At 37.4% G+C, this 23273-nt stretch overlaps 1 protein-coding gene across 4 annotated transcripts in view; it reads right to left on the reverse strand.

Annotated features, from left to right (window-relative positions):
* Positions 1-16336: 16336 nt before the first annotated feature.
* LOC126262918 (solute carrier family 52, riboflavin transporter, member 3-B-like) overlaps positions 16337-23273 on the reverse strand; it is a 101595-nt gene continuing 94658 nt past the window's right edge. For all 4 annotated transcript variants that reach the window (XM_049959835.1, XM_049959834.1, XM_049959833.1 and 1 more), the window contains exon 3: positions 16337-16687. In XM_049959835.1, coding sequence (XP_049815792.1) covers positions 16493-16687 — 195 coding nt within the window. In that variant the 3' untranslated portion in view covers positions 16337-16492. The remainder of the gene's footprint in view (positions 16688-23273) is intronic.

Here is a 23273-nt window from a genome sequence, read left to right on the forward strand (position 1 = left end):
TTCTGTTGCTATATTTCCTGCACATCCTTCATTCCACATGATGATGTGCCTAGCTTTGAAACTGTCCAGCCATCCTGAGGATACCTTAAAATACATTTCCAAGCAAGTTAGTGACTTTCAGAGCTCGCTCTGCAACATAGGTCCAGACAAAGTAAGTTTTTTGCCCATGCACCTTTGAACCATTCCCACACTATTTCGTTAATTTCTTGATTTCTCATCTTCATAGTCCTTTTTTTCATTCGCCTGTTACCTTTCATCTATTCATCCCACATCTTATCATTTCATTAAGTGTTAGCGACTCATACTTTTTGTTCAACATAATTTTATCTCTTAAAGTGCTACTAGTCAATGAAACTAGCTGAAAATAATGCAGATAGTGCATTTTCTAGGAATGCTTGACTTTGCCATGTGAAACCATTGTAAATGGGACAACATCCAACTCATTCACTGTGCAGATTGCAGCAGTGTGTTCGTAGATACAGAAAAATGTTCTGTTGGGCACCCACCTGCCTCAGTAATAACAGAAAACTAGGAACACCAACAAACAGAGTGCTCGCCAATGAGCCATTTCCATTGATGTGCTGAAACTGTTTAAACTTTTTCGTTGTTGCAAGAGTGGCATGGTTTGATGTCCACACCCACAGCACCATGCTGCACCGAACCTTTTATCTTGATTTTGTGCTAATTAACAGCGTTGTCAGGGCTGTACCAACCTTGTAAAATCGAGATTAACTAATGTATACTGTAATACAGTATGACTGTATAAGCTCTTTTCTGCATTATGCAATGAATTAGTAATAAAGTCTTGAGATTTACATTCTGCTTCTGTGTACGCACATTCTGCTTTATACAAAAATATTGCATATGAAATTGTACTGAATTCATTGGAACTGAATTACTTTTACAGTTTAGGCTTACTTCCGAATTATACACATTCTGATTGATCAAGTTTTACTCTGTCCGAAACTGTCTAAACATTAGAGATGTTTCTGATTATTCAGAACACTAGCCACAACTGTTCACAAGCAAAAGAACAGAAAGTATGTAGTATAAGTTCAGGGCTGTATGGAGTCTGAATGATACCTTCATGTATTTATAGTCAAACATTGGATAGTTGTCAACTTGCACATGCTTGTTGTCCCAATGAAAGTATTGGGCAGAAATTAAGAAACTGCACTTATAATAGAAGTTCCATTTTTCTCTAAAGTACTTCGGGTCATTACTAGGATGGTTCCTCAATAAAACTATTCAGATTTCTTCCACAATACAGTACTTGTTCATCTTAGCAAGCACTCTGTTTCTACTGGTCTAAATGTTAACATTACATTCTGCTCTCTTCTTGCATAAATTGGCTGAAATGTTTGTTGAAGCTGCCACAAAATGAGGCCAGAGCAGTATCCATATGTTGTGGAATTGAGTCAAATGAACTTCAAAAGTTTCAGCAAGTGAAGTTGGGCAGTTTTGAGACACTGGATTCAGATCTGGAAAGCGTGTTTCGATCCCCCATTCGTCATCCAACGGTTTACCTAAATCACTTAATGTGTGTTTGGCCCTGCTCTTGTAACACCATAAAGCCAACTCTCCCACCCTTATCAATAAAAAAAAATGCGCTTTATCTTTATTAATGTGAAACTTATTTTGATTTGATAGTTAATAACAAACTTGTCATGCACTTGTTTACATTTATCACATTACTGCACTGAATATTTGTAGAGTTCAGACTAGATGCAACAAGTTACTTGATATTTGTAATAATATATATACATCATTCAATTCTACCTGGAAATTCATCAGTGGAGTATCAGGAGATGGTTACCAATAAATATTTTAAGCTCCTCTTAAAGTGAACTTTAACTAGTGGGGAAAAATGTTTTGACTGCTGGCAAGTTATTGAAAATGTGTGTCCCCGGATAATGGATACCTTTCTGGTCCAAAGAAAATTACTTTAAATCATAGTGAAGATTTCTAGTAATGATTCCTTGAGTTGAGCTTTTGGTTTGAAAAAACAGGTATTAGTCATGACAAATTCCATTAAGGAATAAATATATTGGGAAGCAGTAGTTAGTGTCCCAAGTTCCATGAACAGACCTGTGCAGGAGATTTTTGAGATCACACCACAAATAATTCATATTCCACTCTGTTGGACAATAAAAACTGTAGTATGGCTAGATGAGTCGCCCAAAAAATTATCCTGTATGACATTGTGGAATGAAGGTACTGGTAATTGAACTATGGTAGCATTTTTATTTTTATATCACCTGTGTTGACAGCATCTCCATTGCAAATAAAGATTTGTTTAGGTGCTGCAGCATTTCTGTAGTATGGTCCTCACAGTTGAATTTCTTATCAAGTTATAATCCCAAGAATTTATCATTGTCAGCCTCTTTTATCTACTTCTCATCGTATTTTAGAGGGATTCAACCTTTTACAAGTTCTGAAGTTTATATCGTGTGCTGCTACAAGATTTAGTGACAAATAATTGGCTAGAAATCATTGATAAATGTCCACAGAAACTCCATCAACCAATCTTTCTAAAACCATACTTTATTAGTTATTTGTTACAATGTCAGTATCATTTGCAAACAAAACAAACTAGGCATCTGGTGGCAGTACTGATGAGAAGTCATTAATATTAACAAGATAAAGTAGGGTCATAAGACAGTACTTGATGCTATAATTATACTGATTAGTTTATTTTTGAAACTGAAGATTAGTTTGCCCTAATCTTTCTCAAAATTTGGTATCTTTCTGCCCCCCCCCCCCCCCCCCCCCCCCGCCCTCCCCAGAAAAAAAGGTATTGCCCTGACACTTGTAAATACTGGTAATTTCAGCTATTGGCCCAACCACTTTACCCTTGTTCTTTCTGTTGGGTTGAAGGCCATGATTAGTCTAATTCCATTACAGATATGACATCAATGTGTGACCATGCACTCAATGTAAGCAGCTGTTCCAACTCAACCTTCACTGACAGAAGAGTCCAAGCAGGTTGGTCATGACATCTCAGAACAGATATACGTTCAACACTGGTATGTTAAAATGTTGATGCTATCATTACCAGGTCTTATTTTTCTCAACTAAATTTAGCTGAATTTTCATCACTACATTCACCAACTTGACATTAGTGGTGCACATATATTTCTCATTTGTGAATACTTGTGCAAAACGATAAATACCCTGCAGTGAGAAATGTGCAGCTACTCTGCCAATCTGTTGATGATCTTTCCCCTAAAATGGCAACTGTTGTATTAACTGATTCCCTGCAGTAGGCAGAACACCTGATACGTCAAAACATGTATGCTTAACTTGCTTAAACAACAAAACTCTGGTAGATTTGCACAAGAACGTACACCATATGTCAATGGTAATATTTTTTAGCTTTCATGGGAGGTTTCTGAGGTCAGAAATAAAACTATCCCATGTCCTGTAATATTACACTCACAGCTTTAATTCTGTCAGTACCACTCTTCTACTTTCCAAAATTCACTGGAGACTTGCTCTTAAGAAATTGGAAATGCATTATTGAAAAACTCTTGCGATGCCTTTGTAGTATGAGGGTTCAGTACAAACCACAAGATAAGTAAGCATACATGCGAATGAATTGTACTTAATTGTAGCACTTTTATTCCTTGCAGCGTGTTTATCTGATGGACTTCAGTTCTTTCAGGTGTTCAGAGTGACTTCCATGTGTGACTTTACATGTTTTTTCACTAGTGACGTTAGTGGTATATGCAGAAGATGCTTGGTAAGTCTTCTCTTCATGGTTGAATACTAGATGCAAGTTGTAGGAAAGCTGCAGCTGTAATACTGCAAAGCACTGTAAGCTGTAATTCTTGTGCAGATTTGTAAATTAGCACTCTACCATTTCAAAATTTACATTGTCCATTGTGTTTAGGCTTGAAGGTAATTGTTAGCCAAGTCACTTTCCTAGCATGTTTGCCATACTTAACAAATTAGTGAAAAAATCCATACTTACTTGGATGCAAATAAAAAGTGAAGCAGCAGAAATGTGCAAATTTGTGTAAACAGAACAATGTAGGCGGTTGCCCCTTTGCTGAGGAAACGTGTTGGCTAAATTCACAGTGACTTAAATTATTGCCCACTATTCTAATTTACTCATGAACTAAATTCTGAATAATGTACTGTTATGTGTATTACTTAATAGCTGTGTTTTGCCTAAAGTGAGGAGCAAGTCTTCCTGTGATCTAAATTATTTTTAGATATATCTATTTTATGTTAATAAAACTTGTGGTGTTCATTTTTGGTGATAGAACTTAAATGGCATGAAAAATCCACCTGTTTGGTAGTGAGGAAAATGAAGAAACCTGGCTGTTCTGGGAACCAATGTAGTCACATTATTAAATAGAGTCATGCTCCAGTTAAAAAATAGCACACCGCATTACAGTGAGAGCACAAAAAGTTAAAATACCTTCACGTGGAGCCCTGACAGCTTGCTGTTAAAGTAACTAATTCAGCTTACAGTGAGGGTGAGAAAGATGTCATTCATATTAAACTGCAATTTCTGTGATTGAGCCTGAATGCAATCGCCTGGTGGGGATTTCTTTTTCCCCACTGGCAGCCGGGCGGAAAAATCGACCCTCATCTAACTTCCTTTTGGACAAATCGTAGTTCCACCTAAGTAGATACATTAATTCACAAAATAACTGTTACTGGAGTTCTGAAAAGCCTAACATAATACACAAGGCATTCCTGAATGATTAAAAACTGGGAGCATGGTGTACTATTAGCAATGAAAGAAAAATAGATCCTTTTTTCTGAGGAAACCATTAAAAGTGAATGATATGGGTGATAAATATTTTGCAGCTTTTCCATTTTTGTCTTAGGTGGGAGATAATGTGCTTCCATGACCTTTCAGCAAGATTCTGGGATGGCAGATACAGTGAATTTCTCATTACAGAAAATTCAAGAAGTGTTTCAAGATAGTTATTGCTAACAACATATCAGCCCCTCCCCCCCCCCCCCCACGCCACACACACACACACACACACACACACACACACACACACACACACACTTTTCCTGATTTAACTCTGTGCAGTTTTTATTTCTTGGGGGTGCGGGGCACATTCAAAGAGAAAGCATAAAAATTGAATCTTCACACTTCAGATGAACTTACAACTGACATATGTCAAGGAATTGCTGTCATTTCTCTGAGGGAACTGCAGAGTGTAATGAGTAATTTCGTAAGCAGGTGTCAGAAATGCTTGAACAATGAGAGAAGGCAGTTCTGGTGTCTCCGTCCTTGATATAAGTGAGTAATTTACTTTTAAGTGTTTGTTTTGTTTAGAAATACGTTACACGACAAACCGTGCTATATTTTCTGGGGTCCTCCTGTCACCGCACCATGGGCACGCTATGAAAGTGGTTGCATTAATGACTGATCACCCTATATTATGAACAATAGAAGAAAATGCCACCATTCTTTAAAAAAAAAAAAAAAATTTTTTTTTGCAGCTTTTGTTGCACAACACTGGACTTTCCGAGTAAAAAAAATCTGAAAAGCTGTTCCATCTAAGGTATTTGATTTTAAAGTTACTGTGAGTCCTTATATCAGACAAGAGAACATACTTTCAAAATGAGCATACTGAATTAAATTTATTACTAAAAATGACACATCAGCCAGTGATTCATATACACTGCAATGTGTATAAATGTTGTAAAGTGACAGTGTGCAAAGAGTATTGTCAAACAACAGTACCAGGCATTGTTTCATTGTTGTGAATGCAGAGTTTAGTTTTGACTCACTTCACTTACGCATGGTCTAGGAAAGCTGAAATCTGGCATTTGTTAAGGAGCACTGACCTTCTCTTGTTCTTTGCATTGACAAAATGCAAGAAAGTAGTTCCTTTCCTGCTGCCACCATACCTTCAAAACCTAAATCCCATAGAATCGGACAGGATCTTGCAAAGAATACAACCCATAGTGATAGTAAAGTAGATCAATCAATCAATCAATCAATCATGCTCTCTAACCTGAAAAATATAATTACTAAAACTTTTGCTGCTAATAAATGAACCTTGTGACACCTAGCCCAGTGCAGGCCTCTCGATGTAACTCTACTTTGGTGACTAGTGAGTCAGTTTCACTGCTTTTATATTCAAACAGCTTTTCAGTTGCCCCCCCCCCCCCCCCTCACCCCCTCTCCCTCCTTTTATGCAGTGGTTTAACGAATGCATATCCAGAAAAATGCCCTGTTTCTGTGAGCTACAACATATGCAGCTGAGAATCTGTTTATCTCTTGGGAACAAGCTTTTAGTACTCTGTTGGAAATGCCATCAATTCCATGGGAGCTACTGCTTTTTAGTGAATTTATTATTTTCCTAATTTCAGTAGAAGAGGCAGGCTGAATTTCGGTTTTATCAAATTGAAAAGGTATTGCCCCTTCCACATACAGCCTTGCATTTTCTAATGGGCAGCTGGGTCCTATTTTTCTCTACAACACCTAAAAAATGATTATTAAAAATATTTTCTGCTTCTGGCTTTTTGTTAACAGGCTTTTCATTGAGTTTGCTAGAAATACAGTCTTCCTGTGCTCTTGGTTATCCTGCTTCCGTTTTAACAATATTCCAAATTGTTCCAATCTTATCATCAGAGGTACTAATCTCAGACATAATGCCCATGCTTCTGAACAATTTAATAACATTTCTTAGCACTTGCTGTAGTTTTTATTATTTATTTATTTATTTTTTTGTTTGACTGTTCCTGGATCATTACTCCTTCTAGCTATGACACATCTCCCTTTTTGTTCACAAAATATTTTTATCCTTTTAGTAAGATATTGCAGTTTAGGTGGTTTTGTACAATTATGGTTTCACTTTTTTTCTTAGGGAAAAAGTTTTCAAATGTACTCACGAAGGTATTATAAAATAGATTAAATTTTAAATTGGCATCAGGTTCCCTGTACACCTCATCCAAGTTTGACTGTTGCAAGCTTTTCCTAAAATTTGCAGTTGTTGAATTATTAATTGAACACACTTTGTGGAACTATGTCATACACTGTAACTAGCTGTGCATCATGATCAGAAAGACCATTTTTAACAGAAAACGTTTTTATTTGATTAAATTTATTCTGGTTTGTAAAAACATTATCAGTGTGCTGCTTTTCTGTACTATATGAGGAGGAAAATCAGTAAGTGATGTCAAATTGAAAGAACCAAGTAATAGATCAAGATAATTCTATCCGGCTATTTCAGAAAATCTGCATTATGCGACAAATAGCAGAACAAAGAATCCAAGTTTTTCGGAAATAACTGAAAATTTCCCAATGCGGACCTATAAACAGCTATAATTATAAAAGTGTCATTTTTAGTTTAAGCTTACAGGCACGTTTCTTTATGTTGCTCTATGCAATTTTTTTTTTTTTTTTTTTTTAAAAACATATATGGCAACTCCTCCTCTCTCCGTAGTGTCTGTACTTACATGTGTTGAAAGCTTACCTCCACGTACATTTACCTTTTCTACATCTGTGACTGTATGATGTTCAGATAGGTGTAGTACATCTGTTCCGCCCTTGGTTCCTAAACCTTCTGAACAAACAAGCAGCTCATCTACTTAGTTTCTTAATCCCTTGTGATATTCCGATGCAATATAGTAACATTATTTTTCACTGTTCTTTTATGAGAATCGTGCGATAATTTAACATGTCCAGTACTTGCCTGTCTGAGCTGATATTTAAAAATTCTGTTTTAATCTCTCCGCATGTACCTTCATTTCTTTGTTTCTGTTCAGTTTTATTATTACATTCGGAGTATCGACTTTTGCTACTTCATATGGCCCTCACCATTGTGATTTCAGCTTCCTAGATCTACCACACCGTACTGTCTCACCGTATAACAATACCTGATGACCCACCTTGAATTCTTTGGGATTTTGCTGTTTATCCAATTGTTCTTTGTTAGTCTTTTTGTTGTGTACTATTGACTTTATTGCTGACTTCAGCATAGCTGTTTAGGTTACTCAGCTTATAGATGACTTGATAATCGTATTCCTCAGTCTTCAATCTCCACTTCAGGAGTGTCAAACTAGGATCCTTTACACTGAATATCTGTGTCATGGTTTGTGGTCTGTCACCACTGTAAGTCATACAAATATGGCGAGTTCTGTTTTACTGCATATACTATAGCACACAATTCTCTCTCTGTAGTACTGTAGCTCATTTCCACTGGGTTTAACGATCTGGAAGCATAAGCAACTGGTAGATCTTTGCCTACTTTCTTTCCTTGGTACGAACTGCTCCTAGAGTTACATTCCTAGTGTCCATTGTTACTAAGAACAGCTTTGCAAAATCTAGGTACCGAAGTAATAATGGATTCACTAGTTTCTCCTTCAGTTCCTCAAAAGTGTTGGTTTGTCTTTCACCCCACTCATATGCTATTCCCATCTTTGGTAATTTGTGGAGTGGCTTTGGGATTTTACTAAGCTTTGCAATCCATAGTATCCATATAACCCTTAAAAATCCTTTTAATTCTTTTGTGGTTCTTGGCTGTGGAAAGAACTTCACCTCCTCCATTTTCACCATATTCAGAGCAATCTCCTTGTCCGTAGTACTATGAATCAAGGTAATTACTTTTTTTTGTAAGAACTCAAACTTGGCCAGTTGCAGCTTTAGCTGTTGCTCCTGCAACCTATCAAAAACTAGATGGAGCTTCTCATTATGCTCCTGTAAGTATCTTCCATAACATACTATACCATGTAAATAAGTAAAACATTTGATCTTCAGCAAACATGCGAAAGTTGTGTTCATTAGTTACTGAAAACAACTGGGTTCTCCCTTAAGTCCCAATGGCATACATTTGTACTTGTAATGTTGATAGTTACAGTTGAACATCATTGTATCTCTGTTGTTCTCATCTGTCAATATTTTACGGTTTCTGCTTGCAAGGTCAACCATCGAGAAGTACTTTGCTTGCCCTAGTTGGTCTAACGTATTAGCGATATTTGGTAGTGGAAATGCATCTCCCACCATAATGTTATTTAACTGTCTGTGGTCCACTGCAAGTCGCCACAGTGTCCCCATTCCTTTGGAACAAACAATAAAGATGCATTCCACCCACTTTTACTTTTGACAATTACGTCATCTTGCAGCACCTGGTCTATCAGTTCCTTTGAAACCTCCTTCTGTGCTTCGGGTATTCTGAATGGTCCAGCATTCACCCCCTTTCCTGCACACAAAAATACTGTTGGTATTCAATGCGTTATTGTGGACGTATGGGACAATTAGTCACCTGGCAGACAGAATATATCTCCATACTTTGTGCAACTTCTTCGAACCCTTTGTATAATTTTCTGTTTAGTGATAACCATTTCCTTGTCACCTTCTCATGATATCTTTCCTTCCTCTTTTAACGCCTTACTGCTAACAGCTTACAGTTATGACTAGTACAATTGGCTTTTGGTATGTACCACTTCTTGTGATGCTGCTGGACTGGTTGGCTGCAGTACGCTGACATTGTTGCTCACACCAGTGGTGGTGGAGGTGGTGGCGGTGGCGGCTGCTGCTGCTGCTGCTGCTGCTGCTGCTATCAAGACTGTACCCTAGGCCTTGTATCTGGATTTCCGGCTTGTCAGGCACATCCTTGTGCCTGCTGTCTGCTTCATGTCAGCTGTGGCTCTGCTAGACTGTACTGCCTGTCACTGCCCTGGGTGCCACTCCTGCTCCTGATGGCGTCTGCCCACTGGGACCTCGAAACGGGACCCATTCAAACTGTTGTTATGGGACATGATTTCTATCCGGCTGCAAGTTGCGACTTGCAACTTCACACTACATTCAACAATCACCGTAAAAAAAATCACTCGGGATGCCTCCCAAAACCCCTTCTGCATAACCCCACATTTAGGCATTGGGAAAAATCTTATTTCTCTCATGTCCCATATGTGTGTGCTTTCAGAGATTGAGCAACAGGGGCTTACTAATAATGACATAGCCAATTGGCCTATGTGAGAGGGAGTCTTGACTACACTATTCCTCCTTGCAAAATAGCACGAGGACTGGAACATAGCTTGAAATGATCTCGACAAGAAGTGTGTTACAGTTCCTAGTGTATTTCCTAAATTGGCTTCTCTTCTGCTAATCTTACTGGTTGAGCTTCATACCCACAGAGAGACCAAAACTGTATACAGAGACAGTGATTTGATGGCACCATTCCATCTATACTGAATATCACTTTTAACTCATACTGTACCCACTCTATGACTAACAGAGTTCCTCAATTCTAGACCGTATTGGAGTTTCTGGCAGCTCTGACTCTAATTCTCTTGCACTCTCTCAAAGATCACCATGCTCCCTAGTTTTGTTCAGCCTTTCACCTTCATCCCAATCTGTCTCTGACAGGATGTATGCTGAAGGTGTGTGGCCTTCTTATTGGTTGTAATTTGTATTCGTCCTTAGTAACTTTCCATAGGCTGAGTAGAGGTGGGGAGTCTGTCCATATACTGTGTTTCTAGCCTGTTATTGGCTTCGCACAATCTATAGATTCCCTTCCCTGAACACCATTCCCTGTCCTCACCTAGCCCTATGCTTGCTGTTACTTCAGAAACTTTCAGTTCCCTTATTTTTATCTAGATGTGAACTGAGTGTACTTGGCAAGGATACAATGTACTGCTGCTGTGTTCCCATCCCATCCTGTGGTTGCCACCATCCTGGTACCGGCTGTTTACTCATTGTCAAGTGACATGTGGCACCATGCTGCTACTGCATTGAACCTGACTTACTTTTTCTTTGCAGGATTTGTCCTTTTTTTCTCTGTGGGTACGACAATATGGTGTGGTACGGAAAGTATAAGAGTGAAGCAGAGATGTGTGGGTAATTGTTTTAATGGTGAAAGGGATTGCACATGGGGAAATCCACTGACGTACAAACTTTGACTAAGCGCTGACTGTTCTTGCCCTGCACCTGAGAATGAGCATATCTGCAATGGAGATGATGGTCTGCTGTTTGCTTGCTATAGTTGTATCTGTGGGATGTTGTTGAAGGATGGTGAAACCATGAGTACGCAACAAATTACTGGACATCTACATCACATGGATGTTGGAGTGCTGTTCACTCTAGAAAGCCTGTGTTGCCCTGATCAGTGGCAGATCTAATGACAGATTACAATCCTAGCGAGGCCACAAGTGTTTCAAACCACACCGTTCAACCTACAGTGCTGAATATGGGGGTCCACAGTAATTACCCCTATGTGTTCCCATGGTTACTCAGTGATGTCAGTTATGATTGTTGTTGGAATGGGATTATTAGGATTTGAGTTGGATCAATGGAAATGTATCGCCTGGTCAGGTGAATCAGGTTTCTTGTACACCAGGTCAATGTTTGTGTCCACTTACACTGACATCAGATGAATAGCTGCTTGAAACATGTTTCTGTGAGACCTGCGGCAGTAATCAAAGGCACTTTGACAGCTTCGGACTACGTTAACATTATTGTGGATCTCCTGTGTCCTTCATTTTTGACATCTTCCCTAATGTGATGGCATCTTCTAGCAGGATAACTGTGTGTCATGTGGTCAGATTTGTACTACAGTGGTGCGAGGAGCATAGTAGTGAATTCACATTGGTAGCTTGACCAAGAAATTCACCTGATCTGAACTCGATAGAACACATTTAGGGTGCTATCAGATTCCAGCTGCATGTCACAAACCATTGGCCCCCCAATTTATGGGAATTACATGACCTGTGCAAAGACATCAGCTGCTGCATATGCCTGGAAACTTACCAGTTGATACCAAGCAGAACTGGTGGTGTATTGTATTCTGAAGATGAACCAAATCACTATAAGCAGATGGTCATAATGGTTTGAGTCATCAGTGTATGGTTTTTCAGAAATGTGCTAAAATTGGTATTCCGCATCATGTCTCCTGACGACTGTTTGAAGTCAGACTTCAGTGTATTAAGGAAGTACATTGTATGCCTACGTAACACACTAATGTTACATGACCAAAATTATTAAAACTTACTGTTGCTAACAGAATTAATTTGTGTAGTTCAAACTAAGTAAGCTGTTAGTGACAGCACAGTCTTAAATTGTGTGTGTCAATTGAAGCCATATGATAAGTACTGATTTCTCAAATTTTGTCTGATTAACTCTGCTCATAATAAAGTAAAGGAATAAACAAAAGAATAGGTGGAAATATTACTGATTTTTAGTCAGAATTTGTGTTTTGAGCTGTTCAGTACTAGATCTTTATTACGAATAAGTTGCATTGGCAGAATTTTATTTTAAATCTTTCAGAAGTATCATATGTGAATTACTTTATTATAGCAAAACTTTTGTTCTTGAGTACTGCAAAAGTTCATTTTGTGATACCTTTGCAGTTGATTATGTTGTGTAACTAGCACTTACTAGGTAAAGTTACAGCGCTTTACCTTTTTTGTGTTATGTCATCTGGTGGTCTTTTCATTGTTGCAGAAGTTACAGCTAAGCAGATGTAATTTATGATCAATTTTACATTAAGTGAAGTCCAACAAACAGAACAATTTCTCTGTAGAAAGATCTGGGACAAACAGCTAGTCTGTTCAAATAGTTTGGCTTTATTGTGTGTGTTAGTCTGTCCCTGTAGCCAAGCAGTCAATGTAAATGACTGCGAAGTGGAGGACCCAGATTCATGTCTTGGTACTGCCAGCGATTTTTCCTTGGTGGGAGAACTGGAATGAGACCCACTCAGCCTCATGATGTCAGTGAGGAGCTGCTTGAATAAGAGGTAGCTGTAGTGAGGTCTGTAAAGCTGACAAGGGTTGGCAGATTAGTGTGCTAACCCCACACTCCTTCATGCCACATGCAAATGATGCCATTGGCTGAGGATGACATTGCAATTGGTCAGGTCCGATTGACCTGTCTGGGCCCATAGAAGCAAAGCTTTGTTTCTCTTTTCTGTGAGCTTGGCTAGATTATGCATGCACTTGAGACTTTCATTACAGCTAGCACATTTGAAAATTGAAAGGTGCCATTTGCCATTTAGTGGCAATGCTAAGTCTTTCAACAGCTAGCAAGGATCTTTTCTTTTGCATTGTTGACTGCTTTTCATTTTGCTGTTTGTCAGCACACAAATCTTCATCATAATTGCCAACTGTAGAGGTTTTTTGGAAGCATGGTGTAGTGAATTTGAATGCCAAACAAGTTGCTGCCTTTCCCAGCCAGAATTTAATAATTAAATCGTTTGCTATAGAGATCCAAATTCCTTTTGATTGAACGAGGAAGTGGAAGTACATTTCTGTAAATGTGTTCTAATAATTTCTTATTTTACTATGTATCAGTTAGTTGATGGTCCATTCAACGACTTGTATACACTGTTAGAAACAGCTGCCGTTAGCTGGCAAAAGTTGCTCTGGGATGTTTGAAGCACAGCAGTACATTCTAGACATGGTGTATAAATGCATCCCTCCTGACTGGTGCTAAAGTGTGTTGTACAGCAGGTTGTGTGTACTAACTGTTGCTAACATATTTGTTAATATTGTTCCACAGACACTGATAATAAAAGTATTGCTATGACAAGACATTTCATGAAGTAAAAAGTTGTGGAAATTAAGTTCATGCATATATAAACATCCATAGTATCAAATACCGTGATCCAACATTCCAATAACAATTCCGAGGAGGAGTGACTAGAATATAGTATTTGGTACCCATATATTCTCAACGTAAATTACATGATGTCTTGGATAAAGTTTTTGGGGTTTTTGGCCTGCACTGCAGTGAACTTGTCAGGTACTGCCAGGAAGAACATCCAGTAAATACAGCTCTCATTACATGAGCCTAGTCTGTCAGTCACTTATGCTCCCACATGATATCCACTGTAGACAAGATTTTGTCCACACCACACTGATATCTCCATACAGCTTCTTCAACTATCAGAACATCCTGATGTAATCCTATGCTCCTCAAGCTATTTCTCTGACACACAGTTCTCACAACATTAATTAGAGTACAACACAGTCTTACACAAGCTACCATTCACTTTTTAGGACAGTTGCTGGAGGATCACAAAGATGCTGACTAAAAATGTATGGGTACAGATGTGAAGTTTGTGTACAAAATAAATACTTCGTTGCAGCAAGTTACTCATAATCTTGACATCTTTTTCACTACACTGAAAGTTCACGCACTACTTTGCAGTAATAAGCTCTCAGAGTTTCACTGAAAGGAATGTAGCTGTATTTTCTTCTTGCAGCCTTCATGTCTTTTCTTCCCTCTTCAACATCTTTTCCTCTCTCTTACCACTTTTCTTGGCACTGTTTTGCCATTTTTTGATCTCCGCTCTTCCTCCTCGACTTTTCTCTCATCTATTTCTTTCACCTGTCTTTTCCTTTTGTTGTCTTTGACATTCTTTTCCTCCTCTCACCACACCATTATTTCCGCATTTTTACCCTTACAACTTTGTATCTTGTTAAACCATATTTCTATAAGTCCTATTTTCCCAGTGTTTCCTGTGTCTTTGACTTTACTGCAGTATATCTCTGCTGCATCTGCATAGGGTATGGGAAGTTCTGGCAGAGGTGATGAGTTGACGACAGGCATGTAAAAAATGAATAAAACTTCGTTAACTTTTGGACAAATTATTTTTTAGGCTAGAACACACATACATATGCTAGTATGCATGTACACAGGCTCACCTACGTACATCCGTACAGTCACAGTGGGCCACCTGGACACACAATGACAGGGCTGTGTGTGCATATATATGTGTACTGTAGCTCAAAAAAAGATTATTCGGAAAGCTAGCAAAGTTTTTTTTCTTTTTTGTGTGCATGTCAACAATTCCATAGTTCTACTATTCGGTCAGTGGTTTGTTTACTCATAAATTATCTGATACATGTGAGTTACCTAGACCTCATATATTATCTGTAGCTTTTTTTAAATTTTCATTCTATTGCTTCTCCCTTATGCGTGGGTCTTCAGTAGTCTCACTATCTAATGCCATTTGTACATCTTTTGTCAAAAAAAAAAAAAAAAAAAATCTGATTTTAATTTTTGACTTATGTCACTTGTTAGTACTGATGATGACAGATGAGTATCTTCATTTTCCAGTCTTTATTAGGTTATGGCTATGAAGTCCTTTGCAAATGGAGTACTTGGATAAAAAGATTTCAGTAACCTTGCTGCATCAAATACAGATAAAATGCCAAGCTTTCAATGACTATCTCCTTCATCATCGATGGGGCTAAATCTGCTGTCATGAAATGGCAAGGCTCACACTTCTGTGCTCAAACAACGGTATCTGATTAGCTGGAGTACATCATGATGACATAACAGAAATAAGGGGTACTGAGGTGGTGCCCACTATGTCCAAAGATGCATGCTTCCATGCATTGCTAAGTGCATAACTGCTTCCATGCATTGCTAAGTGCATAACTTCTGTCTCTACTGAATTTTTTATCACAGAGTCTAATTTCCATTGTGTCTAATCATAGTCTAAATAGTTTGAAGCATGGACCAGAATCCTCATACGTTCAAACATAATCTTGTGTCCATTTAAAAAGCTGTGCTCAGCCACCACTAATTTTTCTGTATTCCTCTACTTCAGGAGACAGTGATTTTCAACACATCAATTGGCGAAAGCCTGTATAGACTGGCCCACGTAACTGCTGCCACACTAGCAAGAAATATTATAAATTCGTGGCTCTCCCATGCTGAGATTGTATTTAACAGCTTGCAGTTCTTTAATTTTCCTGCTTGAATAAAACATTGTCTAAGTCCTTTACTTAACCTCTGACAATGATGGGGGTAGTCTCAAAAGCTTGGGATTTTAACCGAATTGTATGTGGCATGTTTACAGAGAACTTTTTATTGGGTTATGGCTTTCAGTTTGATAAATATTTATGCCATACAAGAAGTGTTTTTTCTAAAAGTTAGTTATACGTAGTTCAGTAGTTTCCCATTGATTTAAATAAGCAAATAGGTTGAGAGAGTAGAAATGATCTAAAAATGGAGGAACAAGAAAGGAATGCAAAAATAGTTTGTTAAATAATGCCATTATATAATAAATATTAGTCTCACATATAGTTTAGTAGATTTGATACAATGAAATACCTCATTGTGTGTGGCTAATATTCTGATTTGAATGTTATTAGGTCATGGAATGAAATAATTCATTTTGTGGATATTGAAAAAAAGTTTATATGGAAGAGTGGACAGATTTCAAAACATGTTTTTTCCAATTTTTCAGTATTTGCTGGTTTGTCTCACTAGTGTGGGTTATTACAAAGAAATATCATCGGAAACAAATTTTGTAGTTTTGAAGAATTACCCATAAGAGGTCTTTTTGAAATGGTACATGTTATTGTTTCAGAGTTCTATCTCCTTGTAAATCATTAACAACAAAGTTCCTAAAAAAGAATAATTTATTTTACATGTAAAAAAAATTTCATACACAACACACTACAAAAGTCATCGCATAACCAGTCATAATACTCATACAGGCAAATGTATAATACTGATCTTTGTACAGGAGTTTAAAACTTGAGACATAATTTCAACTTGGTGTCAGCATGGGCTGTAAGAGTGAAAAATGTCTGAATAATTAACTAAGATGAAAATAACAACAGATCCAACAGCAGAACCCATTTGTTGTGCTGCACCACACCAGACCAAAGCTCGACCTTCCTCTCGGCGAAACAGAGATGCTATTGACATCTTGATATAGGAAATGCCTCCCGTGAAAAGGATCCATGAAGTAACCTGAAAGAAACGAGAGGAAAAACATCAGGCTTTTACTTAACATTACTAACTCGATACAGATATGTAACTTCCATATTACAGTGTTGTTATCTGAGTGCTGTGTGAATCAGTAAAAATTTATGCACTGCAAACCTGTCTAACACTATTTTTTTTTTTTTTTTTTTTTTTTTTTTTTCCTATACACAGTAAGTGCAGAGCATTTGTGTAGTACTGAAAATGACACGTCAGCAGTCTCAGTGTTTCATTCTGTCTGTATTGTTGACCGATTATTGTTGTGCTTAGTAGCTTAATTTCCCACTGTGGTTTTTTGCAACACAAGTCAGTATTTTCTGGAAAGAATTACTTTTGTCTGAGAAAAGAAAGAACTAGAAAAACAGTAGTTTTGCATGGGGCAGAATGGTTCCATCATATACTGATAGTTCATAGTTCCAAATCTGAATGAATCTTTGTAAATGCTGAATGTGAAAGTACTTTTTCCTTTATAACTGTTGTCAAAGATACGTAAAATAGTTATAATAAAATTTTAAAATAATGTAAACAATAACAGAGCCTGGAATTAGTGATCAATTCATTAACTATGACAATATAAATATAATTAGTCTTTATAATTACAAGGCTGAATAGGTTATAATTATATTGCTTGATAACAGGTGTATTTGCTGTGACAATAGCTGCATATAGTCTGCCAGTTTCATTCAGCATTTATACCAGAAATGTGCACCAAGTACATGGCTCAGCCTGAGCTATGAACAGTTAAAATAAAAAGATTTTGTTGGTTATACAGAAAAAAATAGAAATTTTTGAGTGCACCATCTTATCTAAGTAAGGTAGAAAGTTTTAATACCCTAGTAAGGGTTTAGTTGTGTTTTTTTATGTTCCACAGCTCATATTTGGCATGGCATGATTCTCTGAGATCTGTAATGTGTCAGTAGATTTACAAAGAAGATAAATTTTCTCTATGAAAACATTGCTATATGCTGGCCATTTACATAATTGGATTTTTTAAAAATCTTAATCTACATCAAAAATTTGATAAATGTAAGCTAACCACATACATACTGTGTACACATAAATTTGTCTATGTTTTTAAAAATTATCTGCCAGCACACAGGTGGTAAAATATTTTTATAACTGCAAACTTTGTTTCTGTCTGTGCAAGAGTACAGTTATGGGTTGTGGGTAGCGAAGGTCATTTTTATTCTTATGTTCTATTTATGAATGATGCTATTATTTTGAAACTGTGCCTGATCGTTCCCATAAGAGAGTAAATGTACTGTGAGGGTGATGTGTTGTTATGTCTTTTTTTTACAGTAGGTAGTGGGTGGTAGGGATTAGGCTGACAACCACTGCTGTATTACATGTTCCATGGAGAAGACCTTATGGAATCCAAATTATGGCTGACGCAAAATCTTATATTAGCAGATACGCACCATTATTCTTGAATACATTAACTTTTCCAAAAGTTTTGAGAAAGAAATTAATAGTGAAACAGAGCAGTAGTTACTAATATCTGTCCTCCTACTTTCTCAAAGAAGATTTAACAACGATGTACTTCAGCCTATTGTCAGAGACATCTAGTGAAAGTTACACATTAAATATAAGACTGAGTACAGGAGCTAGATCAGAAAATTGTGCTTGTAATATTTTGCTTCAAATGTTACCGGCTCCATGATTTTTTAAAAATTTTTTTAGGTTTAATTACCTTCCCAATTTTCCTGGAACAAGTTTGAGTGGCCTAAAATTGATTGAATCCTTATGACACTGCTTGTCACATATACTGTGATTTTTTTTTTTTTTTTAACCTGACCATACAAAGTTTATCAGTTACATTTAGAAAGTGATTGTGAAAATAGCTTGGTATGTGTTTGGTGTCCATGGACTATCTGTTCATTACTTTCTACAATGTAAAATTAGTTGCATATATTTGTTTATCTTGGCCATTTTGTATCACTCTCTCTCTCTCTGAACTGGTAGGTGTTTCAATGCATTTTTTTTACTTAGGGTTCCTTTCATACGCCAGTGGCACTATTATTTCAGTTTCTGCTGGGAGACATCTGTTAAAGGCAAAGAGAAATTTGCTTAGAAACGTGTTAAAACTACAATTTACAAAGGTAGATGTCTATCATAATATACTACAGACACAAAGATGGTGCCCAGTGACTAGAAGGAAGCACAAATCAGATCGATAAAACTACCAACCAATACCCTCAATGTCGATTCATCTTAGAATTTTGCAACATATTCTGATTCAAACATAATGAGGTACTTCAAACAGAATGACATCCATACCAACCAGCATGAATTCGGGAAACATCTATCATTTGAATCCCAACTTGTGCTTGAGCATGACGACGTAAACATCGTAGGTCATGGCAACAAAGTAAATAGTATTTCTCGACCTCTATAAAGCATTTGACTCAGTACCACTCTTCTGCTTATTATAGAAAGCATGATCACAATGGGTGTGAAGTGAAATTTGTGACTGCATTAAGCGTTTCTTGAAGGGAGAATGTGAAACATTATTGTGGATGGAGGGTAATCGATAGAAGTAAGTCCAGATATGAACCAAGAGTGTGTGTTGAGACCCTTACAGTTCATGTTGTGTATTAATGACGTACCAGACAATATTAAAAGTAACATCAGACTTTCACATATTATGTTGTTATTTATATTGAAGTACTGCCTCAAAAAACTGTTGAAATATTATCAGATATCAAAATAGTGCAAAGATTAGTAACTTGCCTTAAATATTCATAAATATAAGATTATGCACCTTGCAAAGAAAATCGTAGTATCCAATGACCACAGAATCAATTATTCACAATTCGAGTCCTATCAGTCTACTCATACAAATACTAGTATGTAACAATTTGCAGGGATTTAAAAGAGGATCATGACATAGGCAGAGTCATAGCTAAGGCAGGTGGCAGATGTAAGTTCAGTGGCAGGATACTGGAAAAATCCATTGTCTGCAAAGGAGAATGTCAAATCACTTGTATATCCCATCCTAAAATATTGTTAAGGTATGTGTGACCCATACCAAACAGGGCATAGTGAACACAGAAAAGGATGAGTGTCATGAATGACCATAGCTTTTTTTTGCCTCATGGGACGGCATCACAGAAATGAAAAACCTGAATTGGCAGTGAAAATTATCCCACAAAATCCTACTTACAAAATTTCAAATCCAATATCAAGTGCAGAAGCTACAGACATTATTCAGCTCCCTACATGTTGCTCTTATAACCACTGAAGTCAAAATTAGACTAATTACAGCATGCACAGGGGTATTTAACCAGTCATTCTTTCCTCACTCCATATGTGAAGTGAATGAGAAGAACCCAAACATGTCGTACCATGCTGAGTACCATCTGCCATGCACTTTACAGTGGTTTGCAGAGTATGTACGTAGATGTAGATGTAGATGTAGAGGGAGAGAGAGAGTGAGAATTACAAAATTTTCACTCCACTCATTCATATGTCACCCAAATGTGAGGGTAAGTTTCCAAATGCAAAGGTATCCTTTTGTTTACGTATCAAGCACAAGAAGTTAAAATGAGTTGCACTAAGACTGGTATACTGTAGTTTCTGTTAACTGATTTATCATCTCTCCAGAGGAGTTAAATTTGGATTACAGGGCAGTGCCCTGTCTTTAACTTTGTTAAATGTACATCTTGTCTTTTAATAGGCTAACATTTCATCCTCTAATGCCTGAAAATTGATTTTCAATCTTAACTTGTTATAATGTACTTTCAGACACTGTTGATAAATTTCTTTCATCCTCAACGATGGGATTGTATTTAACTGGGACTAGCTCACCAGGCTGAAATACATATACATTGTGAACCAGATCTAAGCCTATAAAATTTCATTGTTAAGGGATATTTATGAAATACTTCGGTTTAAGGGACTTTGGTTTCCGGTTGCTCATTACAGAGTAAATCAATGTTGTTTGATTTATTATCCCTTGTATTGATATTTCATTTAAAATATCTGCACAAAGTGCAAATGCCAACAGTGTGTGCTGTGTCTTGTTTGCAAACCAATTTGTTCTGTTCACTCACGATGCTTGCTGTCGAGAATAGTAAGACCTACTTTACTCTCGGTGCTCAATCTTGCATCCAGTACTGTCTCAACTTGTGTACAGTGATACAGTGTATTATGGTAAGTATACTGATGCCAATGTGCATCTCACCTATGGAGTCACTCAATGAATTGGGAAAGGAGCACAATGACACTACTCTCAGCTGCACCTGCAGTGATGGCAGCCACATCACAGTGGTTTTTCATGTGTACATTGTTTCCCACGAATAACCAGATACTTTTGTGGTACTGTGTTTTGGCGATTCCATATTACCCGTGTTTTCACTGTTGTGGAAGTATTTTCGCAGAAACAGTGATAATTCTGGTAGCAAATACAAATAAATCATTATTATTTTATTATTCTCTAATGAACATACCAGAGACCACAGGTCACCCAAAATATAATGCTTGTATCATTGAACACACTCCAAAATTCTGTCTGTGCAGTTCTGATTCACCCTGTATATCACCAATGCGTTGGTTTCTTCGTTGCTTTGGATTCCTACAGCTCAAGGTACCCAGCAGAATATAAATTTGCCTTATTGCTATAAACAAGAGCGTTACTATGTGGTGTACCAGTATTATTTGCTGGATACACTTTTATAGTCTGTCATACCATTGGAGACTATAAACAGATGAGATACTTATTCTTTCAATCAGTTATTCGTTCTTGTCTAGACTAGTTTGTTGAAAATCACATGTAGCACTACACATAGTAAAGTGCAAGACAAATCCAAATGGTGCGACATCAAGTGGAAATAAAAAATAGAACATAGTATCATGATGGAGGCAATAATGGTTGATAAATTTTCAAATATGTTTATTCACTGATACAATCACCAATTAATTAGTGACTGAAAGAATGTAAGAGTAATCCTCCGAATTACAGACCTATATTACTGAAGCTGTTTTGCAGTATGATTTTGGAACATATACTGCATTCAAACATTATGAATTCTCAAAGAAAACGATTTATTGACAAACACATATTCAGAAATTATCATTCTTGTTGAACACAACTAGCTCTCTATTCTTATGAAGTAAAGAGTGCTGTTGACAGGGAATATCAAATTGATTCCATATGTTTTTGATTTCCAGAAGGTCTTTGACACTGTTCCTCAGGTCTAGTTAAATTGCTTGTCTGTGGAGTATCTTCTCAGTGGTGAGATGGGATTCATGATTTCGTGTCAAGAAGTAACTAGCAGAAAGTGATGAAGTAAAATGAAAGTATAGTAATATCTGGCCCCAATGAAGTACATAGGCCTGCTACTGTTCCTGCACTCCATTTTCAGGCCACAAGTGGCCCATCGGGACCACCCGACTGCTGTGTTATCCTTTGCTGAGGTTGTGGATAGGAGGCGCTTATGGTCAGCACACCGCTCTCCCGATCATTATGATAGTTTTTTTTTACCGGAGCCGCTACTATTCGGTCGAGTAGCTCCTCAATTGGCATCACAAGGCTGACTGCAACCCAGAAAATGGCAACAGCTCATGGCAGACTGGGTGGTCACCCATCCAAGTGCAGGCCATGCCCGACAGCACTTAAGTTCAGTGATCTGACGGGAACCGGTGTATCCACTGTGGCAAGGCCATTGGCCCCTGCTGTTCCTAATCTACATAAATGATTTAGGAGACAATCTGTGTACCCCTCTTAGATTGTTTGTAGGTGATGTTATTTACCATCTTATAAAGTCATCATATGCTCAAAACAAATTACAAAACAATTTAGACAAGATATTTGTATGGTGCGAAAGTGACAATTGACTCTAAATAATTAAGAGTGAAGTCATCCACATGAATACTAAAAGGAATCTGCTAAATTTTGGTTACACAATAAATCTCCCAGATCTGAAGGCTGTAAATTCAGCTAAGTACTTAGGGATTACAATTATGAATAACTTCAATTGGAGCACTCAAATAGATCATGTTGTGGATAAAGCAAACTAAAGACTGGGATTCATTGGCAGAACACTTAAAAAATCCAACAGGACTACTATAGAGACTGCTTACACTACACTTGTCCCCCACACTTCTGGAGGATTGCTGTGTGGTGTGGGATATGCATCTGGTAGGATTGTTTGAGGGCATCAGAAAAGTTCAAAGATGGGCAGCTCGTTTTGTACTAGCACAAAAGAGGGGAGTGTTTGCAACGGATATGGTACATGGATTGTGTTGGCAATAGTTAAAACAAAGGAGTTTGTCACTGCAGCAGGACTTTCTCCTCAGAGTGTGAAAATATTTTGTTGGTAGCTGCCTACATAGAAAGGAATCGTCATAATAAAATATGAGAAATCAGAGTTCGTGTGGAAAGATTTAAGTGTTAAATTTTCCCACAGGCCATTCAAGAGTGGAAAAGTAGAGAAATAGCTTGAAGATGGTTCGAGGAGCCCTCTACCGGGCAATTAATTGAGAGTTGCAGAATAATCCTGTAGATGCAGGCAATGAATACATTAAATAATTGTTACAACACTTATTTTCTGGAGATGATCACTGAACTATGGGG

The sequence above is a fragment of the Schistocerca nitens genome, chromosome 6 (genome assembly GCF_023898315.1).
Source record: "Schistocerca nitens isolate TAMUIC-IGC-003100 chromosome 6, iqSchNite1.1, whole genome shotgun sequence".
NCBI classification, from domain to species: Eukaryota; Metazoa; Arthropoda; class Insecta; order Orthoptera; family Acrididae; genus Schistocerca; species Schistocerca nitens.